At 29.9% G+C, this 25486-nt stretch overlaps 2 protein-coding genes across 2 annotated transcripts; both read left to right on the plus strand.

Moving 5' to 3' along the window:
- Nucleotides 1–2272: 2272 nt before the first annotated feature.
- On the plus strand, nt 2273–17944 carry LOC113399989 (uncharacterized). Its single transcript, XM_026639333.2, has 4 exons — nt 2273–2637; nt 15725–15883; nt 16093–16194; nt 16791–17944. Exons 1-4 carry the CDS (start codon nt 2482–2484, stop codon nt 16881–16883), a joined length of 510 nt encoding a protein of 169 aa, XP_026495118.1. The 5' UTR covers nt 2273–2481; the 3' UTR covers nt 16884–17944.
- Nucleotides 17945–20668: 2724 nt separating this feature from the next.
- Nucleotides 20669–25248, plus strand: LOC113399990 (uncharacterized). The gene is made up of 5 exons (XM_026639334.2): nt 20669–20858; nt 21658–21786; nt 23056–23244; nt 23626–23748; nt 24918–25248. Exons 2-5 carry the CDS (start codon nt 21670–21672, stop codon nt 24990–24992), a joined length of 504 nt encoding a protein of 167 aa, XP_026495119.1. The 5' UTR covers nt 20669–20858; nt 21658–21669; the 3' UTR covers nt 24993–25248.
- The last annotated feature ends 238 nt before the right edge of the window (nt 25249–25486 follow it).

Genomic DNA, 25486 nt, shown 5'->3' on the forward strand with positions numbered 1-25486 from the left:
TGCCCATAAATATTTCACATTGTACAATGTAAGTATTGTAGAAAAAAAAATAACATTTTTAACATTTGAATATTGGAATTGATATGGGTTGTAGATCTTAATATTTTATAGTTACTGCTTTTTCACATGCATTACTTTGCTCTTTGATCCATTAAAATAGTATTTATAGGTACATCAGTTAGTAGTTAGTATTATGACTAAGTAGTTAGTTAGCTTTTGTAAATATGGGATGAAATTTCGGCATATCTGATGTTAGAAACATGAAAAACGGTAGTTAGGCGTCTGTTAATGAGATAAAGACAAATAAAACTTTAAAGTGTGTGACTAAAGAGGATAAAATGGGCGATATCAAGTTTATATGGAATGAAATGAAAATTTATTTCCTAAGGCTAGGATTCAGAGATCCTAGGATCCAAGTTGTTATGATTTTAATGTTTGAAGTTAGAAATATGGAATTTGGTCTATAGGTAACGTGGATTACTACAGCATTCTGATAATCAAGAAAATTCGGTGGGTTTATGTACCATCCATGATATTCCTTCGGCTGCACGGCTAGCATAAAATAATATACCTAATCTTATTTGCTCTATATAATATTAATTATTAAAAGTTCGTACTAAGTCAAAAGCTAGTATTTTACATTGTGTAGGATGATTGTTATTTAAGAAAAAAAAGACAGTACCATTTCATCGAAATCCGGTTAAGTTATTCGTGTCTAAAAAGTGTTATTAAATAGAGATTAGCTTATGTCAAGTTTAATTCAGCAGTTTTTATAATAAATACACTGCAATAGGACGTGATAAATATTGATGCAAGTGTAACCTGTAACTGAAAATTGCTGATATATTATTTTTGTCGTATAAGTTTTTAATAATACCTGGATAACGTTAAAAAAAACAATTCAATATCAGCAGTTGTCTATGTATATGTTTTGTAAATGATTTGTAAAGTATACTTTAAATATATTGTAGCATGAGAGCCAGTGATTGGCAGATTTACGGTATAGTAAGAAACTCCATATTACTGCCAGGTATAGTGCTTCACCTGCCGTTGGGGAAATGGAGGTTCACTATTCCCGTCGAGGGTTCCTTTGAGCGTGCCAAGGAGTGCATAAAAATTGACTTTCAAAACGTGATCGCAGCATGTTTGCCGTTTTGATATCTTAAAATATATTAGAAAAAATTAAGTGCAGACACTTATTCCGGTTCCTACTATATTTTTTATAATTTTAAAGGTACCTAAATTTGATACAAATTTTCGTTATTTCAGCAAAACCTATATTTATAATATTATTTTGTTCATATATTTACAAAAGCAGACACAGGTCGGTTCTAAGGTGCAGGCAGACCACATAATCGTTTCTTAGCTGTGTTAATGATGGTGCCATCCTCCCAACAGCAGATGAAGCACTATACCTGGCAGTAATATGGAGTTTGCTACTATCCCGTAAGTCTGCCGATCACTGGCTCTTAGACTATTCCTTTTGTAATTATTTTTATAAAAAGACGGTTTCCATTATTGCAATTAACAACAGATTGTTACATTTGTTCAAGATTCCATCAGGCGCTTTTTATGGTTTAATCTTTTTATTTCAGCACTGAATGGATAAATATGTGCTAGTAATAGGTACATTTGAATAAGATTTTCTTTTAAAATTGAACTTATAAATAACGTAACTTTTAAAGTACTTCAGCTGAATATGAGAAAAAACAAAAACGAGAATTATGAAATTGTGCATTGGCTTGGTATCTGCTATTGTGTCCATAAATTACTAATCAATACTTATTTGCCATCGATCGAAGTAATATGCAGTTAAAATAACTCATTAGTTAAAATATCATTCGATTAGGAATAGATATTTCAGTCCCTTTGTTTAAATGTATAATGTTATTTAATAGTACGTGTAATGTAATTTGAATTGCTATTCGGATAATTTATTGCACAATTGAATGCTTGAAGGCAAGTAACATAGGGCACACCTCGGCCTTGGTATCGAGATGAAATACAATTTTCTTCGCATTCCTTGGAGTTCGGCGTTTAGCATGGACAGTTTATAATAATAACTTTGTCTTAATTGTTATTTCCTTTTTAAACAACTCAAGTTCCCATAACATGTTTTACTTCTGAATAAACAAGTATCTATTGCATAAGAAATGTATATTTTCCGTAAAATTTGGCCTACAAATGTACAAATAGCCGATATGTTTGTATATAACATTCGGTTGCCGGGCGAATGGTACCGGGCAGCAGCTGCTGACGACGCGCGACGCCGCACATTGTAGCGCGACGAGCGACTCGAGGACGGTCGCCACCCATTCTCGTTCCCCGTCATTCTTCAGTTGCGCACCGCACGATCTGTACTACGCTCGCTACCGCCGGACAAAAATGTGTTACGCGTATTAGTGTGCTAAGGTTTCAAGTGACAGTGCTAGTGATTCAAATCTTAACTTTACGTTCGATCTACAAGAATTCACTTAGAGGATGATGGCTCCCGAGACAGTGGTGACTGTTGATCACAATAAACCAACACAGCAGCAGGCGCCACCGCAACAGCAGCAAGGCGGTGCGCTTGACTGGATTAAAATCAATGTTAATTATTTCAAAACACCACCCGGTATATTGAAAATTTTTCAACTGGTGAGTATTTCAAGAGATGTCTACTGTTAACTTTAATTATACACCTGCGGCTGCGGCGGCAACTAATTACGTTGAATTATCGAGTAGGCAAACGGATGATCTTGTCACCTCCTTGTAAAAACTATAGTCCTTTTAAAAACTTTGTAAGACTTGTACTACTTTTCTATGATTTTAGTCACATATATTAATTTAAAGTTTACGATTGAGACGACGAAACGAAAACGAGTAACGAAACTACTTAATACAGTGATCGGTTCCTCTAGTTATTTATTAAGGTCACTGTGTTTATGCTCAGTAAGCTATACTTCTCCTACAGAGATAAAAAATCAATAAATTAACTCAAAATTTCAAAGATTGCGGAGGTGCAAGAATGAACCCACTTCATCATTGGTACTACGCATAACACACCTTATAGGGTAATCTTTATGTTAACGATGGCGACATCTTTGTTATTTTGTTTTACGCTAGCGTGGGTATATAAGCCTCATAGAGTGTTTAGATTTAGACTAGGGAACTGAAAAGTATCAATATATAAATAAATTAATTAAGACAATTTCACGTCTGTTACATTTGTAAGGATTTATTCATAGCCTGGTTTTGAACCTGTAACCCATTAAATAGTCACGTTAAGTTGTAGAAATTCGATAGAAAATGAAATATTGAGTTGAGTAATGGATACTTGCGAAATTTGAAATTTTACAGTTCCAAAAATATAACATCCTAAATGATATGTGTCATACATTAAAATTTGTCCAATTATTTTTGAGATAAGCCCTTAAAAATAAACATAGGTATAAACAAAGTTATAAAACTTATTTTGCGTTCAAATCGACCTGCGGAATAAATTACTGCTAGCTGCTCATTTACATAAGTAATAAGTACCTACATAAGGTTACGTTCTTAAAACAGACCTTTTGATTTTTATTTTAGCGTAGCAAACAATACCGACAGGAAGAGATTTCTAAGACGTATAAAGTTGTATGTACTATACAGGTACACGAAGGTACGGTACTTAATGCTCAACAAATGTATTAAAACTCAACCGTTCATCACTTTGTTGTCAGACATGTCACGTATCTTATATTTTACTTGTCAGCTTGAAACGTACTGCACAAAACAATATTACACAACACAAACATATGTACAGAGTCATCGTCTCGTGATATGATCAATGGGTATATAAATTATATATTCAAATATTTTTTTTCGTAATATTTTATAGCAACTATAAAGAAAACTTGTATTTCTTATATCGAATTAGGAACGAACGCCTACGCAACAAAATCCGTGCTGATATCATTCGGTGACTACAGTATCCTTGCAATTATTACGTAGGCATCTGTGCTCATTCTACGTATCCTATATATTGAATCATCTCTACATTTAGTTTTAACATACAAGTCGTCACGTCAACTATTGAATCATAAATGATAAAAATCGAGTTGACCTTGAATGGATTTGTTAAAGATAACAAGTGTAAGATTATCGTATTTGTAAACAGTAGAGCCGTTTTTCAATCTGTTTTTTTACTTTATTAGGCATTAATTATGTTTTATTGTAAATTTCAGTTGTTGCCTAAGGAAGGAAAACTGATTACCAGATATATTATATATAAACAAAATATAAAAATAGTTTTTAATTATTTTTGATTTTATTAATAAAGTCATTTGAGAAAGTAATGATTTTTTTAAATTCCGGGTTAATTATAATGTCTACGTTCGAGTAGGTACAGATAACACGAGATACATAAAATATTTTACACTTATTGAATGTATTAATAGGAATTTGTCTAATACATTAGTATTTGGGTTAGGCACTTAATTTTTGTGCCCACCTAATGCCCTATAATATAGGGCATTATGTGGGCACAAAAATTAAGCACGATCTATTAATGTTTATTTGGTAATGGACATTCTTACATCATCTGAAACATTCCATTACATTAGTTATTAGTAATTATTAAATTTACTTATGCTCATTTACATAAAAACAATGACAACGTGATCTTCCTTTATGAAAAATAAAAAAAACTTATGACGTAAAGTAGAAAAAAATAACAGGCTTAAAAGGCATATGTGTCCTCTTCCTTTTTCAGGAGAATGTTTGAGGCTTACTCCATCCTCCACCACGCTACTCCAACAGTGAAATATGTGATAGTTTCTCATTCACCATGTGTAGGTTTCTTCATGAGTTTTCTTTCACCACTGAGCACGTGATAAGTCATAAATAAGAATTACCCACCTGAATCAGTGGTGCTTGCCCCGGGTTTGAACTGGGAATCATCGGTTAAGAACCACAGTTTATGGAAGCAGGAGAGAGGTCATAATTAAAAGCTAAAAGAGGACAAATATGAATTATATTATTCAATTAAAAAATATAATAACGATATATTGAAATAGGATTAGGCTTGCCTCGGTTTAACTATATCATATTCTAACTAAACTAAACTAGATGTAAGAGAAAATGTCAAGAAAAATATTTGAAGATTTTTTTAGACAAAGAATAAGTAGGTACTCTAGGTAGCCCTTCTCATAAATGTTGGGCGGTCAGTCTGTCGGTTGGTTGTATTATTTAAGTGACCTATGGTCAATGGTCATAGTTAACTCTAATTAGCCTTATGTCATCATAATTGTCGGAAATCATTGACCTCACTGACATTACCTTATTCACATACTCGCATGCTCGCCCACGTAGGACCTGCAGTTTAAAAAAGTAGACGTCATTGTTCACAATATATTTTAATATTATATATTTACATATTACTCTTAGTTTTGATTTTGGATAAAAAAAATACACAGAGTTCTTGCAAATAAGATACAAAAAAGGGTACGTTACAATGATGACTAACATTGGGGTTCAAGAATTTTGATTACATCGGTAGGTACTATTGAAGCGAAGTCCTTGAGCTGTCGCATGTACGTAGAGTCAAATAGCATTATTATCGGTCGATGGTAGTTAAGGCGAGCATTGCCCTAAAATGAGTTTCGTGTTCGTTATTATACATTTAACGCTTCAGAGAAATATAGAAATTCAGTAATAGTTACAAATTTAAGCTATAAATCATTTGTAGTTTTATTTATTTATTTAGTATACCTATACAAATATGTTTTTAAAGATTTTCCGCAATAAATTAACGAGCAAAAAGGAATCAATGAATATTAAAAGAAGCCATTTCACATATATCCACGCCTTAAAGTGAGCTTAAATTAAATAAAAAAATATGTACACATTTTCACCGTGGAACTTAACAGCACTTGTCAAGGATACGACTGAATAAGTAAAATAAAATAACCATCTCTAAAGTGGGTTAGTTATTTTTTTCGACTTCGATATACAATTATCACTGATTATAAAATATGAAGAACCGTGTCGCATGCTACTTCAACGTTGAAATTAAACTGAAGAAATTATACAAATGTGACACTCGGTAGGCAAAATTAAAATGGTTCCATTTAGTGACAATTTTAAAAATTATTTCATGCTGAATTTTTAATAATAAAGTATAATTTCTTTAATTAAATATTGAAGTGCATAGATAATTAATAGTATAATAAAATCTTTATCATAATTTCTATTAAAAGCTTCAAGCCTATTTAAATAAATATTTTATTTTGTTTTGATTGTCATGAAAAGCATCTACAAATCATATAAATTCTTATCGATATTTATATATACCTAGTGATGTTTACATCAAAAACAGTAATTTATTTATAGAGGTGCACTGTTGTTGATAATATTTGTATTTTACCTCAAGTTGAAACAAATACTTATATTTTTTTGCGGTTAAAATCAAATGTTCTCATGGCTTGCAATGGCTACGATTGTGTGAGTTGAAGCATAACGAATATTTTGATAAAATCTTTACATTCGTGGCACTTTAGGTAAAAACGTTAAATACAAGTTTTAATCGTATACTTCTCGAATCCGTCTCATACTTGCGTTTTCCTGCCAAGAATAAATGTATTAAATATGTTTAAGTTTCCTTTTTTATATTATGGTTATTCGTTTTTAAAATTCTAATTGGTTGTCGTAGAATTGAAATTTCGCAGTTGTAGCTTTTATATGAGAGCGGCATTGGGTGAAAGCTGATGTCGAAATGAAAGTAGTTCTGGCGTTTACACATAGGTCCGTCGACAGCCGGTGTTGCCTCGTCCAAGTCTGCGGCGCAGCCGGTGTGACAACCTGTTGTTTTCTCATCATTTCACTCATTTCATATCTACATACATAAATGTACGTAATCAAGTTTACAAATGAACACCGTATTGAAAGGCGAAATAAAAGTAGATAACTAACCGATCATTACTATGTTAAATCAGTTCTGCGTTCAAAAAAGTATTTCGTTATGAATTGTATTTATCCAGAATGAAGTTGGATATGAGATAGTATTGTTTTACAAAATTACAAAACTTAACTGTGTTGTAACTCAAGAAACCGCAGTATGTACACCTATTGTGTTGCGTATTTGCGAAAGAGTTAAAGAGACGAGAATATACGTAACGATTAAACAAAGAGGACATATTATTTAAGCTACTTTAGATAAAAGTGAAATTTTACACGAAAATTTATGAGACCCTTAAGTTTTTTTATGCTCTTGACACAATTCACACACAAAAATGATATTATTTACAAATGCTTAAATATTACAGGTGCTTTAAAACTGCGCCACTCATGTTACTTGTATGTTTTTTTTAAATATTTATCCAGTGACCTTAATACTTAATTCCATTGCGGTTTGCAACGTGATCGAATTTCTATCAATTGATATCAGTAATAGGTTCTCAGAACATAAGTGTCATTAGTCGTCGTAATCAGACGTACATAGGTATCTTAATTTATTGTACTTATATATAATGATATACCTTTCATTTGAGGCTTGTCTTATAAATTATAAACAAAATACTAATGCCTCTTGTCATTTTTCGATTATATGTAAAATCTTTCTTGTTATTTCAATAGGACAAATTCCATATATAATCGTATCATTAACGCAATATAAACAGGTTTCATGCTAATCAACGACGAGTTTTTATTATTATTTAATCATTAATTATCTGAAAAAAGGTTGTTAACGTTTATTGATGAGTGCAATGTAATGTACATTCATTGTTTTTAGTAAAATGAAGCTTAAAGATCTATATAAATTAAGGGCAACGCCCCGAATGGTTATCTAAGAATGCACTTTGATTTTAATCGATAGTCTCTGTCCCTCTGGAATCTACAGGTTCTTTGAATCGACACGTTCAATATAATAAGCCCAAAGAATTACCAATGAAATAACACAGATCACAGATTCTCAAACAAAAATAACAATGGTCCGTGGATACGAATCATCGGTGTATATGCCAACATTATGTCACGCCTTTTTATTAGCTTTTACTACCGTTTATATTTACTCGCTGCTACAGTAACAGTAGGTATGTTATTTTTGGTAGACGCACTCTTCTTATTTTCTTAGAAAACGGGTCGTGGTAGTCGACATCGGAAAAATGAACCTATTTATCAATTTGATAATTGTATTAAAAAGCTTATTATTTTCCTTATATCGTTTTGATTCATTTTAAAAAGACTCGAACTTATTTTGGTTCCAAAAATCTTATATTTGTATTTATAATAAAATTTTAATTAAAGGAATCATCTAGAGAAACTGTCACAGCGACCATGTCAACTTTGCCCTTTTAACTCTTAACATCATTCGCTTTATTAGAGCACTTATCCACTTTAATAAGGCAAAGAATTTCGTAACTACACTAAAACGTTTATTTGAAAAAGTTGAAGGATGTCTACTCTAGTGAACCATTAAGTTAGAAAATTTAATCATCTCGATATTGCGTTAGTGATAAAAATATACTTTACGTGAATCATTTTTATATTAAGACAGTTGTTAACTCCAGTGTTATCGGATCGAAATTATAGATAACCATTATTTATTTGTAGTAGACATGGATGATAAAAATGATTCGATGATTTTTTGACATCTGTCGTCGTATCGCCTGTGTGCATTAGCTGGGAGTTGTGAAGAATCGCTGAAGAATGTATAAAACAGCAAGCAATCCGGTATAAACAACATTATTTAACATTCAACTGTGCTCTAAATAACCTTTATATTTATGTTTTAGCTATATTTCATTTCAATAACGTAAAGAAACTAAAAATATTTTTTATAACAATGTGCTCCACACACGCGATACTTTAGTACAATCTAGAGCGAGTTGGTCAACATTTACGCTACAAACGAAAATATTACACACCCTGTACTTTTAAATAGATGTTTTTGTACAAAGATACCAATTATTTTAGTATTCGTTTCGGCAATTCAATCATTATAAATGATTTAATAAGAAGTTCGAAGAAATCGAAGTGTTTATAAAAGAATATGTTTTTAAAGTATTCTATTTGTATTTTGTAGCCGTATATTTTTTTTTAGACATATACTAAATATCTAACACTTGTACGTAAAAAAGGCAGATGAGCCTAATTTTTTTTTTGTATACTCCGATTGTAAAAAGGTAGCTAATGTAACTCGTTTTCTGCTATGCAACAAATTATAATAGTTTAAGCGACTTTGTTAAGAAATAGTGGGTATATAATGAATCATAAGGCGCATAACTTTATATTTTTTATCTTTTGTGACGATAACGGAAAGCAAGCGACGTATATTTATCGCGGCGAAGCTATCTTTTACAAAATTACAAATAATTAAAAACAAATGAATAGAAAGGAAGTAAGTAGAATGTAGGCTGGTATCGTATGCGCAGTCGGCGGAATAGTGGTCGTTTTTGGCCTAACATAACAAGTGTGGTGTTCACATTAAATAATGCAGTTTCGAGATTGTATTGCGTCATTCCCGCATGCGTGCGCCTCAAACAGTCATAAATTGCCAGTTTAACTCCAATTCTCGGTTATATATATATGGATATAATGATTCAGTTATTTCTTCACGCAAAATCAGTTAGCGTTTGAGGTAACTAGTTCTACTTTCCTAGAGTTGGTGCATACTGAATGGGGAGCTAGTGCGGAAGAAGTAAGGTGTGTGGTAACGGGAAGTGCATAGTGATGGCGCGTTGCGGTCGTTGACATGAAATCCCTATTTACCAACGCAACGCTGTAACCGTTTCCGTATCTATTACCAACTAAAAGTATGTTTCGGAATTGTCTGAAATACGGCGAATTTGCTATTTTCTTTGCTTAATGTTTATGTACAATAAATATCTTTATCTCTACGATTTTATCTTCTGATCGATAAGTTAAATAGTACAAAACCAAGAATATAAATATAACAAAAAAATTACTTTAAAAAAATTAAAAAGTAATTATATTACCAACTTTAGATTAATTTAATTATATTTAACGTCCGTTTTAAACAATGATTATTTAATATTTCAATTATCAATGTAATAAGCTATAGTTCACCGACTCGTAGTTATCTTTTTATCAGACAAACTACGGACGGAAATATGGTTGTTGAACAATCGATGTTTTTTCGGGTGCGTCGGTAAACGTACCCACTGACCCCAATGTTACCTCACATATTTTCACTTAACGCGTTGGTAACGTTCGCGTCGTTTCTAATAATTGCATTGTAATAAAAAATGTTCACAGTTAGCTCTTATGAAGAAAAAAAAAATATATAAATGATTAATTTTTCATATATAATAATATTATGAAGCTGATGTTCAAATTAAATCAAGACTTTACTTAGAAATATATACTTACGTATTTTTATGAAGAAATAGTTACAGAACTATCTTGGTAGTTACTAATAGTTAATAGTAACCAAATTATTAACGCGGTTGAAACGTTGGCCGCTTGTTTGATATAATAAGTATTTATAACATACATTATTATTTAAACATTTAATCTACCTAATTATTTTTATATTTATTCGTGTTGCATAATTAAATATAATGTAAAGTTCTGAAACTCAGTATATATTTACTTTCAACTGAATTCGTACTGTGTAATGAGCCTTATTTAATAATGTCTTTAAGGCTCAGTTATAAATATCTGTGGAATTTTATTTTAGAATAGAATAACTTGTCTTTACTGTATTCACTTGGAGTTGGAGTGTAAAACTTCGTCAAAAACCTGCTTTAAGTTTACCTCAAATACTCCTGTTTATAATATGACGATTGATGATTCTGTTCTAGATCTGTATAATTTTGAATATATATAATATTATTGCAAACATATTGTGACGCCACTGTACAAGTATTTTTATTTAATTAAGAGTATTTATGTTAGGGATGTTAAATTAGGATACCCTTAGAGTTTCGATTTAAAAGTGATTTCTCAAAATATTATAAGTAATATCATCATGTTAGATTTGCTTAAAATGTTGCTTCGGATTACGTAAAGTAAAAATATAAAACGTTTTATTTTGTTGGAATTTAAAACTAAATTATTGATTGAAAACCAGTTGTGTATAATTGAGAATGTATTATTTCTACGATTAAGGTATTATCACTAAGATATGTGTATAATGTTAATACAGATTAGAGTCATAATTAGCTTGTTTTCTGTTAATTTTAAAAATAAATGAATTATCGTTACCAAAAAAGACAATATCAGAAATAGATTCGGCATAAAAAGAAAGATATATTTTATCAATATCAAAAAAAGAAAACGACCTGTAATTTGTCATTGTGGAACACCTTCCACAAGGATAAATCATAGGTCATATTTTCTAACTAAAGAAAGAATAAATGCATTCTTAGAGGACATCCATAGATATAACTTCATTGAATTAATTAAATTTTTAGAAATTATTATTGGACTTAGTTATGAACCTTATTACTTCACCTTTGACATCATAATGTTTTAGCTAATATAATAGCTTTATGTGTTTTACGCAATCAAAGGATTTAGATAAATCACAGAATGCGTGTCATGTTATGATTTCTCCCATGCTCGTATATTCAATTGTTACTCCATTAGACTATGATTGTGAATTACATTTGCGTGAACGACTACGAATAGTCTACCAAGCTATAATAAAGATAGAAGAATCTAAAGGTAGACAACTTTTATAGTTAATTCTATGAGTATAAAAAAAATATATATTTTATTATAAACAAGCAATTTCTCATTACAAGTAGTTTTTAAATAGAAACATTACTGTGATAGTGACATTTGCTGCGATGTTAGTGCAACGACTTATATAAATGTGACAAGGAAATGTGTGATTGACATTTCTTTCACTATGTGTCACTGGCCTTTTTGTAGTTTTGTTATCTCGTACCGTAGCTTTTTATATTAATAATAGAAATATATTTAAAGTAAACAATAACAGGATATCCTGTTTATTTAAAGTCGATCATTATTATTACTCGCATTTTGATTTAAATTTAGAAACGTTCAAAGAAAACAGATGATTTTTTAAATTAATGATTGGACGTTTTGTCATTATGAAGTTTATTAATATTTCGTAGGGTTTAAGTCATTTGATAAATGTTAAGCTTTTTACCTGCAAATAAATAATTATCATTCATGTATTATTGTCATACGGTTAGTTAAACTTACGAACTGATAGATAGAATAAGTATTTATGTTTCAAGAAGATAACTGGTGTATTAGTAAGCGTTCCAATGTATGCTTATGTAGTTTGCCTGAAGGTTGCGTTGTTTAGCGATTACTTTGTATCGTAAAATGTTTAGGCAATCAAAGACACCTTTAAAGATTTCAAGTTGTATGTTCATCCAAGAAGAATAACAAAAGAAACTAATTAAAGTTTCTAAACTCAATATAGTTTAGAAACTTTAATTATTTTTTTTATAGATAGAAGATTTTTATTTAAAGATGCTTTTTTTATATATCTTTATTTATCGGACACATAAAGTATTCACAATCATCAATATGGTTTTAGAAAAATTGTATATTATTTGAAATTGAATATGTTTGTTTTTAAATATAAAAGTAATATCTTTGATATGTGTTAGAAATCTATATTCGATTTGGCCTTGTTATCAAACTTTCAATTCAAGACCCTGATTTCTGATTCTAACTTTAATATAAATCATTTTTATTATTCTAATTTACAATATTTTGCCTCAATAACAGTAAACAGTAATAAAAACTTTGTCAATTTTCAAAGCAAAAAAGGAGGTGTCGGATTTTAAATAGGTTATTTAAGCTAAGTTGTACAGGCGCGGACGCAATATATTAAAACAATTCCATAGCCGCTCCAATCTTTGGCGTGATCTTAGTCGGGAAGAATCCTCCATAGCTTGGTTCTCCTCCATTAGCCCGGGTTGTACATGCTCACCTGTGTGAAAAAAAGGTTTTATAGATTACGGCGGAAACTTTTCGCATGCTGATACATTTGTATTACATTTTAATAGTACAAGTTTTTATAACTTTCGCATTCCCCATTTTATTATACTATATTTTTAATATGTAAGAATCATTTCTTAGCTCTTGGCTATTTAGCTCGCCCGATAGGCGGCCATTTCTAATTCTGTTTATATCGGGGTCAATTTTATATTTTATAGCATTCCTAATATTTGGTTCTCCGTTACATATATATTATTATATTTCTTAGATTTATTGAAGTAAACGAGAATATCCATATATTTTTGTTATTTTAAATCTATCTATATATGTATTTTTTTTGTTTTTTTGCTTAATATATTTTTATTTATAAATTTTTAAGAGGAGCCATTTTTGATGACAACTCGAAAGCTTTGGTTATCTTAGACGTCGATTTAACCTCAACTCAAGATTTAAAATTCAATACATGTTGTAAAGAAATTGAGCAAAGAATTAAAATTAAGTGCTGTCCGACACACACTCTCACTAGAAAGAGTCAATACATGGATGTTTAAGTTCTAAAAATGTGCAAAGAATAATATTAATAGTTTTAATAATATCATGTGCTAAACATTACATAAATAGAAAAATTTTGTTTATTAAAAATTCTATTTAAACCATACATACATATATAATCACCTGATCTACGTAAAGTTTAAATATTATTTGATAGAGTTCTCTTGAGATGTTCTTTTATCCTTTCAAACAAAGACAAGCCCTTTTTTTATACATAAGATTTTCTTGAAAAACATATTTTAAAGGATAAAATAATAAAATAACACTTCAGTTTAGTTTAGTTAATACGCTATAGATGCAAATATTGGAATAAGTTATCGTATTGTGTGTCTTTTAGTTCAACTACTGGATTCGGAAATCCGGCTACGTTTTGTTATTTAGAGCGAAACTTGGTCGTGTAAAAGCGTTGATGCTCAGTGGTCCCATTGATAGAAGTCGAATGGCGGTCGTGGCCCATACGTATGCATGGCGGCATAGGTACGCCACTTTCACCAACCGACGGCACGTCACACGTGACATCGATTTTTGTTCCCATTTAATTTTAGCATCATTGAAAGTTTCAACTCTCGGGTATATTTACAATTTTATATTAGGTACAGCTGTATAACTGATCAAGACAATTAATCGATTTAAGTATAAAAAAATATAATAAAGCTTCATACATAGTTAATAATTATAAGCTTAATTAAAATGTATATTTAAATTTTAAAATAAGTTTGAATGAACACGAGGTGAAGGGCGTGCACTAAGATGTACTCATGTTAACTTCGGATAAATTGCTTGGCATCAGTATAGGACTGATTGATTAATGATATTTTCTTATTTGTCTCGTTATATATTTTAAGGGGATTTTACACATACGTACATCGTAAATCGGGGACCGGAGCTAATTATAAAATTATGAGTTTAATCGGATTATGATTAAGGTTAACTTTTATCGTAAAATTACTTATGGTCATTGCAAATGGTTATCTTCATGTGTGAATTTATCAAATTTTTGTATGAATTGGATTGATTTGGGTGATATTTTAGTATCGATTGTTAGGAATTTCTTCAAACAACACCTGTTTATGAGTATTGCGACAACTACATCGTACCGGCGGCGTCGGCGGCGCGGTGGAGCGGGCGCGGGTACGGTTTGTATGAAACCGGTTTATGTGCGAGGCGGGAGGAGGCTTTAACGGACACCGTTGCCCTAGTGGTACTAACATATTACCGCTAGTTATTTCTGTTAAACGCCTATTATAGAAAATGTACTGTAATAACTAGACCATGTTAAGTTTTCCTAGAATTATTTTTATTGTTTCTTTTACGAGAAATAATAATCGAGAGCTAGAATTTTAAATAGTTTAATCAATATTAAGATAGTTTAAATAACTCGGCTTAAAAATTAACGACTTCAATTTTATGAGAGTGAAATAAAATTATTTATCTGTTAAATTTATAAGAGGTAAATAGGTTGTATCGAGTAAAATATATCGCAATTGTAAGGTTAGAAGTCAACGGTGAAAGAGAATAAATTATGAAACACATGTTTTAAAGCGATAATTGTAAGAAGCGATATAGTAAAAATTGCAGTAATTGTTTCGCAGACGTTTGTTATAATCTGCGTACTCTATTTGCAACTCTAGCAAACAACAATAGGTAGTACCTGCATGACGTGTTTTAAATCAAGCATTTCCGATTACTTAGTAAACTAGTTTGTTTAAAGTCGCTTATTAATACAGTATATGTCAAATATTAAATGCAATTAATGCAAAATTCGTGGAAGATATTGCAATTTATTTAATTAGACGTAACGGAGTGCGTGACACACTTAATTAGCGGGCAATTGAGTCCCATAGGTATCACATAATTTTTTTTTAGTTATGTCTTTCTGAGTAATTGAAATAGAATATAAAAAATTAAAGTCTTGTTTAGGTAGAACAATATAATCAATAACAACTTTGTCTAGACTATAGGCGTCTAGACAGCTACGATGTCAAGTTAAACAAATATATTTAAAAAATAATTAAAAGGTCACTCTTTGGGAATTAAAACGAGGATTAGGTAGCTACGTAATAAAATCGTTGATAATTTAACTATTTTTAATTATTGAAAATTAGAATTAAACCTTTATGAATAAAAACTTCATACCTACTTTAAAAAAATATTCAAACGATATTAATTGCTAAGTTATTTACAATAACGTAGTACTTGACAAGTCATTAAAAACTTATTGTAGAAATCGATTCAGGTTTAATATCTTCTATCTCTTTCATTTCAGGTGTTAGGTATTTTGTGTATGTCGCTGGGCACTCCATGGGCATCCGCGTGGTATGTTTTCGTGGCTGTCACCGCTTTCATCACTACTCTCATGTGGAGCTTCGTCTATCTGCTCAGCATTCGAGAGGCTCTTAAGATACCCATCAATTGGGTACTGTCAGTAAGTGTCTTAATATTGACCAGATAAATATGACAACATAGATCTGCTTCATTGACCTTCAAACAAAAACAAACATAAAACATAACAAAAATAATAAATTATCGCTATACTTTAGAACACAGTGTTTTTAACTGAAACATTACCTTATTGATTTAATACAAAATAATATATTTAAATACATTCGATAATTAGATTTATTTATTTTCTAGGAACTCATCAGCACAAGTCTGGAGACGTTATTCTACCTCATAGCCTTCATAGTTATGTTTACATCAGTCTACGGCAACTATGGACGCAACGTAGCTGCTGCTGTAAGTCGGATATAGATTTTAAAATAATTATTAATCATAAAAAAGGGGTACACGACAATAACTCTTTTATTCGTAAAATCGATACACGAATTGATGTGTAGAAGAGAGATGTAAGATAAAATAGACATTCAGACTTCATATTTTCGTAACAAATTTTAAAACTGGGGAATTGTCGGTTTTTTTTATTTTAGTTAATGAAATAATGGGAACGGTGTCTGACACTGATAGTCAATTGGGTTATTGTCTAAAATAAGAAACTATAAAAAATACGCAGTCGGCCGATCTAAATCTATTATGTGTTTGTAAATGATCGTTATTTTGAATAAAGTTTATGTTATGTAGAAAGTGTTCCATAATTAAATCCCTATAAAAAGTATATATTTATTTTTAGAATAAGTTAAACAGTCAGTCCAACGCTTTTGAGGAGTGAAATATTATAAAAAACATGTTTTATGAGTATTAAATGAAATAATTTTGTTTATTAAAAAAAGTAGTAATCATTAATGTAAGATAATAGTTTTGAGAATTTAATATTTAGATTAAACTAAAATATTTTTTTGGATATTTATTAATTGTGAAAAATTCGTAATTTTCAGGTTTTTGGTATATTCAACATGCTGGCGTATGGTGCCAGTTCGTACTACTTGTATCAAGAGCATAGAAGCAGTGCAACCGCTGCTGCAGCGTGAAAAGTCACTCCTGCACCGGTGCAACAGAAGAACAATACTTGTTGTTAATTTTATTTCACAGAAATCTTTATAGTCTATTGTACAGTCGTTTAACAAGCTTTATTTGACGATTTTTGATAAAAGAAAATATATCGTATTTATCTAATTAATTATTGATGAAATTATTTACGTATATTGAATTTAAAAACTTAGCTATTTTTATATAATATAAATTATTACGAAATCAAAAGGCCATAGATAATTTGAGAACGAACTTCTATACTAAAGTAACCATAAATTATGATAAAGTGTGACTGTGGTTTTGATTCATATTACATGGGATATGTTTGAGGTCAAATATTTCTTTTACATTTATTATATGCTAAGATTTCTCAAATATCACTTGTAGGTATTACTTAGTAATTATATTCGGTTAACACTGACGTTTCAATATACGGGCACTTTGCACATTTTATTATTCAGTATGATCGTTATGATTCCCTTTGCAACTAGTCGCATTTATAGAATGAACTCGAGTGACTTAAAATCTAAAATTAAGAAATTGATAGTTTACAATATAATTTATATATATATATAAATTATATTATATATATATTCATATTATGTCGGACTCGAAAATTGATATCTTTGTTTTATTTACTTAACTTTACAAGTATTCATTTTATAATTGCTGTAAACAGTACCTACTTTTGTATAACTACAGTCAGCAACGAACATAAAAACAGATATAATTACAATTAACATTGAAGGTTGTGAAATAATTATCTTCAAATTCTCGATATAAATTCGTTCGCAAGTCGTGTCGTGTCAATAGAGCAGCATTATATAAATAATCTGTTTACGGTGCAAATTAGAATATACCATAGTATTACATGTATACCTAATATTATTTTTATATTCTGTACTATAATGTTGATTAAACATATGTGTCAATTGTTGTTAAGTTATGAAATATAAGATTTCATACCTAAGTACCTAATATTAGAATGTGAGGGTTATTATTTACACACTAGCTTAATTTAACTAATATGTAATGAGTTAATAAAACACGTGTTAACATATTTTTTTTTCGTTTTATTTGTGAAACAATTCGCTGAAGAGTTCAATGCTTATTACAAAGACAGTAGTATTAGTAAATTATTTGACTAAGGACTAGATGCGTTATCGTCTAAAATCAACGCCATATTTACACTGCCATAAATATATAAAATAATCTTGTAGTAGGAATGTAATTAATCACTAAAATTATTCCTATTGTTGTAATTATCAATAAAATTAATCCTATTGTTGTCATTTTATATTTATTTTCATTTTTATTGGTCTGGTCTGATGTCATAAGTGATTGTGTAGTAGTCTTATTACCCTCGAATTAATATAACACTTCAATTCGGTTACAGTGTTAGTTTTATGTTAATCAGTTCGCATGAAAAAATCTCTATAATTTTTAAGTAATCGGCACTAGTTCGCCTTCGCAAAAGAACATATTATAATAATCAGTTACACTAGATGTTTTTTAATTTCTTTGTAAGTAATAGGTAAAATAGTCCTGCAAAATAATGAATATTAGATCTCTTCGGGACGACTAGTTAAAATTAATGATTCCAAAAAAATAAAATATAGTATGAGAATATACCGTAATCAGACCTATAATTATAATAAAACTTGAGTTTTACCTTATCGTACTCTGTAAAACAAAATTAAATGTAAAACAAAAGTCAAATAGTTGCTCTTGAAAATGAAAATAACCACGATTCATATCTAATATTTAATAACAACAAAATACAATTATCAACGTTACTGCTCTTATTGGACTCTAATATGATGGGATGTGAATGATGGTTTATTGACCTCATATAATAGCTTCATTGACTTGTTATGTAATTTATTTTTGTGTATTTGTCAGAGAAACAAACCTGTGCATGTGCAGCGGAAAATTCCTATCGGTACAAGCTGCGCAAATATTCGTCTCCAATTAAAGATTATACCTTTGTGCTCTTTGCAATTGAAACCTTTTGTCTTTGGTGTAAAAAATAATATTATAAAAGATATAACTCCTTGTTTCATTGTCTTCACAGGTAAACAGTAGGGCTCGTTTATTTTCGTACAGAGAAAGGAAATGCGGATTAACCGGACAATGCTAAAGACTAAATAATTTAGTTGCTAGTATTAAGATACTCATTTAAAGTAAGAAGTTCGAAGTTGTTAATTAGAATTTTTTTTATCAAAGTATGCAGAAATAAAATCACTTTAAAAAACCACTGTAATTTGGTAAGCTTATAAAAATAGGATAATTTTTCAAAACATTTCAGTTACCTAGTCCATACATGCCGTTTATATTGCGTGTTGGTTCCACTAAGGAACTCGTATTCAAAAACAACACGCCATTTTGATTATTCCTAGTTCACAGAAAAAGAATAAATCGAAGAAAAGTCGGTCGCTCAGAAAACAAATTTACAAGTGATTTTTTTTTAAATAATTGTCATAGCTGTATTAGAAAATTAAATTGAATTTGGAATTCGGTGTTAGAAGGAAAGATCGTTCGATCGTTTTTTATACTAGCCAGCATTAAACAAAGGTAAAGACATGATATAAAATGCAGTATACATTGAATTTATCTATGTTTTTAAATGTTCCGTAGCACATGAGTACATTCCTCTAACGTCCACTCCTTGGCTATATTATAGACCTTCTGTCAATGCAAAACAAGTTACAAAAATGTTTCAAATTCTACTTTCACGAATATTTTTGCTTGTACGTCGTTTTTTATATTTTAAGGGTTCATTGAGCAGCAGAATATCAATATCAAAATATCAGGACCATCAGGAGGGTTATATCAATTAATTCAGTGCTCTGGCATAATAATCATGAATCCTCACCATTTTGGCACATTTCCTATTAAGAGGCTGAATAGTATACCTTACAGTTACTTGAAGGTATTTTAAAATTATATATGTATAGTATATAAATTCATTCTCTATCTTTATATAAAAAATAGAAATTAAAAAAAAAATACGTTTCTTGCGTTAAGCATTCTTGTTAAATTTCATGCTATTATAATATGTACATATTGAAATCGCGTATCTAAACATGCGTATGTGCTAGAACAGACATATATCCTCAGAAGTCTAGTCCAAGTCTTACAAATCATAAAGTAAAGGGTTTACGACAACATTCAGAAATTCAGCTCTCAATAATTTGATAGTAAGTTTAACTTTATTTCAATATAATCGTGGAGCTAATACTTGTTGACTTCCAGGTTGGATGGATGTATTTTTAAATGTTGAAAAAGAGTAACTACTGAGTTTCTTGCCGGTTCTTCTCGGTAGAATCTGGATTCCGAATCGGTAGTAGCTTCACTTAATATAGTTTGTTAAATGACGGTTCCAAAATGCTCGTACAAGTCTACTTGAATGAAGTATATTTTCATTTTGATTTTATATGTGATATGTACAAAGATTTGTTTTCTGTCCTTTTGGATGTCTTTTTGGATCCCATTAATGAATGACACTTTACATTTGATATCGTCGTGGTTGTCGACATCATGTTTCGATAAAAGTATTATTTCGATTAATACATATTAATCCAAATAATACTGAAAGCTATGTGATACATTATAAGTATTCAACAGTGAGTATTAAATACTTATTTTCATATAATATTCGGAATTTAGAAGCTACATATATTATATGGAAACAAGTATTTGGATGTTGTAGAACTCTCTTATGTATATTGAAAATCTTCTTTGATTAAGTTTATATTCAAATAAAGTTATTTTTGTGACGATGGTGTACATACATTGTACATATTGTTGTTGTATACATAATGTCAGTCTGACGTTGCGCATGCGCGATACAAAAAGTGACTCAGTCCCTCTGTCAATGGCTCAATGCAGTCGCCCGCAAGCGCTCTACCTTGGTGCTCGGAATCCGCGCTTTTCTTTTAATATTTATCTTCAGTTTTTAGCAGAGAAAAAATGTAAGTATGAAGGATTACTCATTACTAACATCAGCAAAATATAATTCAATTATGCTGTTTATATTTTTATTAACCAGACTTATGTTTATATTAAATATGTTTTGTTTTGAGCAACCTTATCCTTGTATTTTATCTCTTTATAAGGTGCTCTAATAATTTTTGAAATAAATGAGTTTTTTGAACGAATGAGTAATGAGATTTTTCTTTTTTTACAAATGATTCAAAATAATCGTGTATAACTTAAATTTGTAATGCAAACATGCGTCATCGTCTAAAAACATCGCGATACTTATATTGCCATACAATATATAAAATAATCTTGTATTAAGTATGTACTTAATCCTGTTGTTGTAATTTCATATTTATTTTCATTTTTATTGAATGGTATGACGTCATAAGTAATCGTTTAGTAGTCTTTTAAATGCGAATGAAATGGTTAAAAAGCGTTTATTTATTGGCGGGAGCAAGCGGCCTCGGCATATAAACCTTGCGGGCGCCAACATGTCGACCTAGACATCCGTTTTCGGAGATGAGATACCTTATTGCAAAACAGATATCGGAGAAAATAAAATGAGAGGAGAATTAAAATAGAATACATCAACTTCGAATATAAATATTACCAAATTAATAAAAGAACTTCAAACTATATATATGTATCTATATAATTAATATAAAAGGCATTCTGAGATTTAATAAATATAAAATTAATTTGGTAATAATTATATTCGCAGTTTAATGTATGATATTTTGTCACGATAATATAATAATGCTTAATAACAAATTTCTTATGATATTACAGTTTCATTCCAACATGTCTCACAACGTCACAATCATGAGGACGACTACTATGACGACGGGAGGGAATACAATTTTTTATAATACCAACTACCTTGGTACACTACCGGGATTGCTGAAACTCGCACAATTGGTAAGTTGCAATGAAATTAATTTAATCAATAGCTTTTATTAAATGCTATACTTTTGCTTTGATCTGCCATATTTTACGGTAAATATTTAATTAGTTTTAATGTTAAAGAGCTTTTTAGTTTTAATATTATTTCATTCTCGATATTTCAAATATATATTAATTTCAGTTTTAGACTAAAGCGTAACTATTAATGTTATCAAATTCATTGTTTTAATGAGTTTAGAATTAGGATACGAAAATGTATATCCTTGCGATTTACCTTGTATTGTGTCCGAATGGTGTTAGCGCCCACATCACGTCATTGTTTTTACACGCGAATGAGAATTGAGGCTGAGCTTAAGTGACAAACAGCAAGCGATATAAGTCAAAGGCATTCATTTACAATTTATATTTTCTTAATCGGTTATTGAGTTTATTTTTTATATATAACTATAATTATATGGTCACTGGTGTTAAGTGTGACCATTTGTAGAGCACGTCTTTAGAGTGACGTAAGTAATTTCCCTTTTCTAATAATATATTTATTTATATCATATAATTTATTCCATTAATCCTTGTAATCATAAAGTTAAGTATTGGAATAAGCCCGCTTTTATGAATTAAAAAGTGGAATAAACTATAAGTAATATAATTTTATACTGTGACAAATAAACACGAAATAATATATATTATATAGACAGATAAGACAGGTTATAGTTACAATAACAAGCCACGAACAGTCTGGATAAAGTTAACTAAATAAAATATTTGTAACTCATAATTTATGCTTCTGTTGTGAGAGTAGGTACTCAAATTTTCTTATTTAGCGCGACTGTACGCTCTCGGGCTATTTTAGAAAATCATATCGCAACATTCAGCAGGCACTGTTTATATTCGGCGAAGCTAAAACTGTTGATACGATTGTTCACTTTCATTTAAAACCTTTTTTGTTGAAAATATAATTAATAATCTTAATTTTTTTTTACGTTAAGATTTGTTTTGCTCACACTAATAACACGTATAATAAAAGTTAATATTTGCAGATATAAAATTGAATAATTAATTATTTTGAAAATAATATATATTTTTTTCTCTGTTCATATATGTTTTATGTAGTTTTATAGTTAATAAAGAAATCACTTTTTCTTAAATTCCCATTCCCGTTTTTTCAATTACGAGTGGACGAAACTTTTTAAATACCTACATTAAATGCACATGTAGCTATAGTAAAAAAAAAACTTAATTCGGTTAAAGTTTAAAATAATATATATATTTTTTATCTTTTTCCAGTTATTGGGAGCAGCGTGTGTCGGCGTAGTTGGTTATTACTTGGAACCAGGATATGTGCGCTACAATGGACAAAAGCCCGAATTGTTCTACCTACTTGTTTCGGTGACATTCCTAATCGGCACATTTTGTATACTATTGTCCTGTCTAATGTCGTTATCAACAGCTTCAATCATGTCTAAAACTTTATATGTAAGTTCGATATTTATATTTTTAAACCCAGTAAGCTTACTTCCATGTTTGTACATTGCTACTTCTAGTTACATTTGTTACATTTTATCATCAATGTTTTATAATGATATGATGATGAATAATGTTTTTTTATGATCCACTAAGAATATAAGTTTGGTGTATTAGTATAAAAGCTAAATCCAGAATTTAATGCAAGAAAAATAAGTATGCTTTATTCTTGTCACATTATTATTACTTGGAATGGCAATTTTTACATAACAGTTTTTTTAGATTGTTATCAATATTAACAAAAAGGATGTCAAATGTATACCATATATAAATATTTACATATGTGTACATTTGCAGAAAATAATCATTATTTTTATTTGTTGTCAATTCCAGGAAGTGATATATCACGGCGTTGCATTTATTCTGTACCTTTCGGCGGGTCTCACTCTTATGATTGAAGTAAATCATCAGAAAAGCAGCTATAGGCGAGACTTCGAACCTTATTTAGCGGCGGCGGTTAGTACTTTTATTATTATTTCTAGCGATGCCTCGCGATTTTCTGAGTTTAGACATACAAATATAATAATATATCTATTTCATATAGATTATCATTGACTTATTCGGATTCAAAGTCAAATTCAAAAATCTTTATTCAATATATAAGTGTTTACACTTGCTTATTGATAGTCAAAAATCTACCACCGGTTCGGAATTTAACACCTCGGTAGACTTCAGTAAAATAATACTATATACTAATTACAGTAAACTTTCAGTTAAAATCATTAATCGGTTTTCTCAATTTTTTCTTCCCTATTTTAAAAGATTTTTATCAGATGTCAACTCAAGAAAACAGTAAATCTCCGTGTTTTAAAAATGTACATTCTTACCGTAGCCTAATTTGATGTATTCATCCATTAAACGTATTACACAAACGATATACAGATAAAATTAATGAGCTCTTACCTGGTCCGACTTTGCATGTATAAAGAAAATACTTATATCCTTAGAAATATAATGAATAATTTACACGGCGCATCCCAGTGTAGATCAAAGTCGGCATGATATGAATCAAAATAATGAATTATACACTAAGCTTGTAAATCTTTTCGTAAACCTATATAAAGCAAATGAATAATTTGAATTTAATTTAAGCCTTGCTCATGTGATCATCACTTCGTTTATTGGTGAATACCGTATGAAAATCCATTCATATTTTATCGCGGTCAGAGAAACAGACAGACGCGAGGGGACTTTGTTTTATAGTATCCAATGACAGTATATATTAGACTCCGTATTTGTCTGCTAAGTTGGTAACGTAGGATCATCAAAATATGTGAATAATAAAGATAACATTTTGTTTTAATAATTTATTCATTCAAGAAAATCTACTAGAAGTTGATATTCTTGTGAGAAGCCTTATTGTGCAATTCTGACCGATTTTTGTGTGGCGTTAAACGCGGCGCAAATAACTTTGATGTAACGAATTTGGCAATGTATCTTTGCCCGAAAGGGTCAAGGGCCTGCAACGCCATCTGCTATTGGTTTAATACACAAACATTTTAATAACATGTCATTTTATATAAATAAATAATCTTATTTTTAAAATGTCCAATTTGTATTTCCCTTTTTTTAAAAGTAATAAATAAAGGATAAGTGTAACTAATCAGTTTTTTTTTTTCATTTAGGTAATGGGGCTGGTAATGGCTGGTCTGTACTTGCTGAGTACAGTCTTGGCAAATCGTTCTTATCGCGGTTTTTAATTTTAATAAATGACAAAATACAAGTGTAATTGTTTGCAGGCAGTTCCTGAACTTAACAATTTTGTAAGAATATTGTAATTTGCGACTATTTTTTACTGTTTACAAATAAGCTTAAAATGCAACTGTCGTATGTCATGCTTGCCCTTTGTGAATCAAGGAAGTGATAATATTGTTATTGTATAACGGTAGAATATTACAAGAATATATTTTAAAATACAGTATAAGTACCGTCTTGCAAAGGCCTTATAAGATTTTTTAAGTATAAAAATCTCTACCTTTATGTACAATGTTTTTATAAGGAAGTTGTTTTGATGTAATGTTTTCTACTTATTTAATATTTATAAACCTATTTGAATGTTTGTATTACAAATATTAAATAAATAGAACATAAAAGTATTTTTATATTAATATTTAATGACCAGTTTCTAGTTATTTTCAGTTTACTAATTATTTTATTTCAATTCAATTCATTAAAATAATTAAATTTTGTAATT

This window comes from Vanessa tameamea, chromosome 8 (assembly GCF_037043105.1).
Source record: "Vanessa tameamea isolate UH-Manoa-2023 chromosome 8, ilVanTame1 primary haplotype, whole genome shotgun sequence".
NCBI classification, from domain to species: domain Eukaryota; kingdom Metazoa; phylum Arthropoda; class Insecta; order Lepidoptera; family Nymphalidae; genus Vanessa; species Vanessa tameamea.

What these genes read in the sequence shown, in the direction of transcription:
- LOC113399989 (XM_026639333.2), top strand. Translation starts at nt 2,482, where the DNA reads ATGATGGCTCCCGAGACAGTGGTGACTGTTGATCACAATAAACCAACA. An exon ending in CCATCAATTGGGTACTGTCA is followed by an intron (nt 15,884 to 16,092) that starts GTAAGTGTCTTA and finishes TTTATTTTCTAG; the next exon opens with GAACTCATCAGCACAAGTCT. An exon ending in GACGCAACGTAGCTGCTGCT is followed by an intron (nt 16,195 to 16,790) that starts GTAAGTCGGATA and finishes CGTAATTTTCAG; the next exon opens with GTTTTTGGTATATTCAACAT.
- LOC113399990 (XM_026639334.2), top strand. Translation starts at nt 21,670, where the DNA reads ATGTCTCACAACGTCACAATCATGAGGACGACTACTATGACGACGGGA. An exon ending in TGCTGAAACTCGCACAATTG is followed by an intron (nt 21,787 to 23,055) that starts GTAAGTTGCAAT and finishes ATCTTTTTCCAG; the next exon opens with TTATTGGGAGCAGCGTGTGT. An exon ending in TCATGTCTAAAACTTTATAT is followed by an intron (nt 23,245 to 23,625) that starts GTAAGTTCGATA and finishes TGTCAATTCCAG; the next exon opens with GAAGTGATATATCACGGCGT.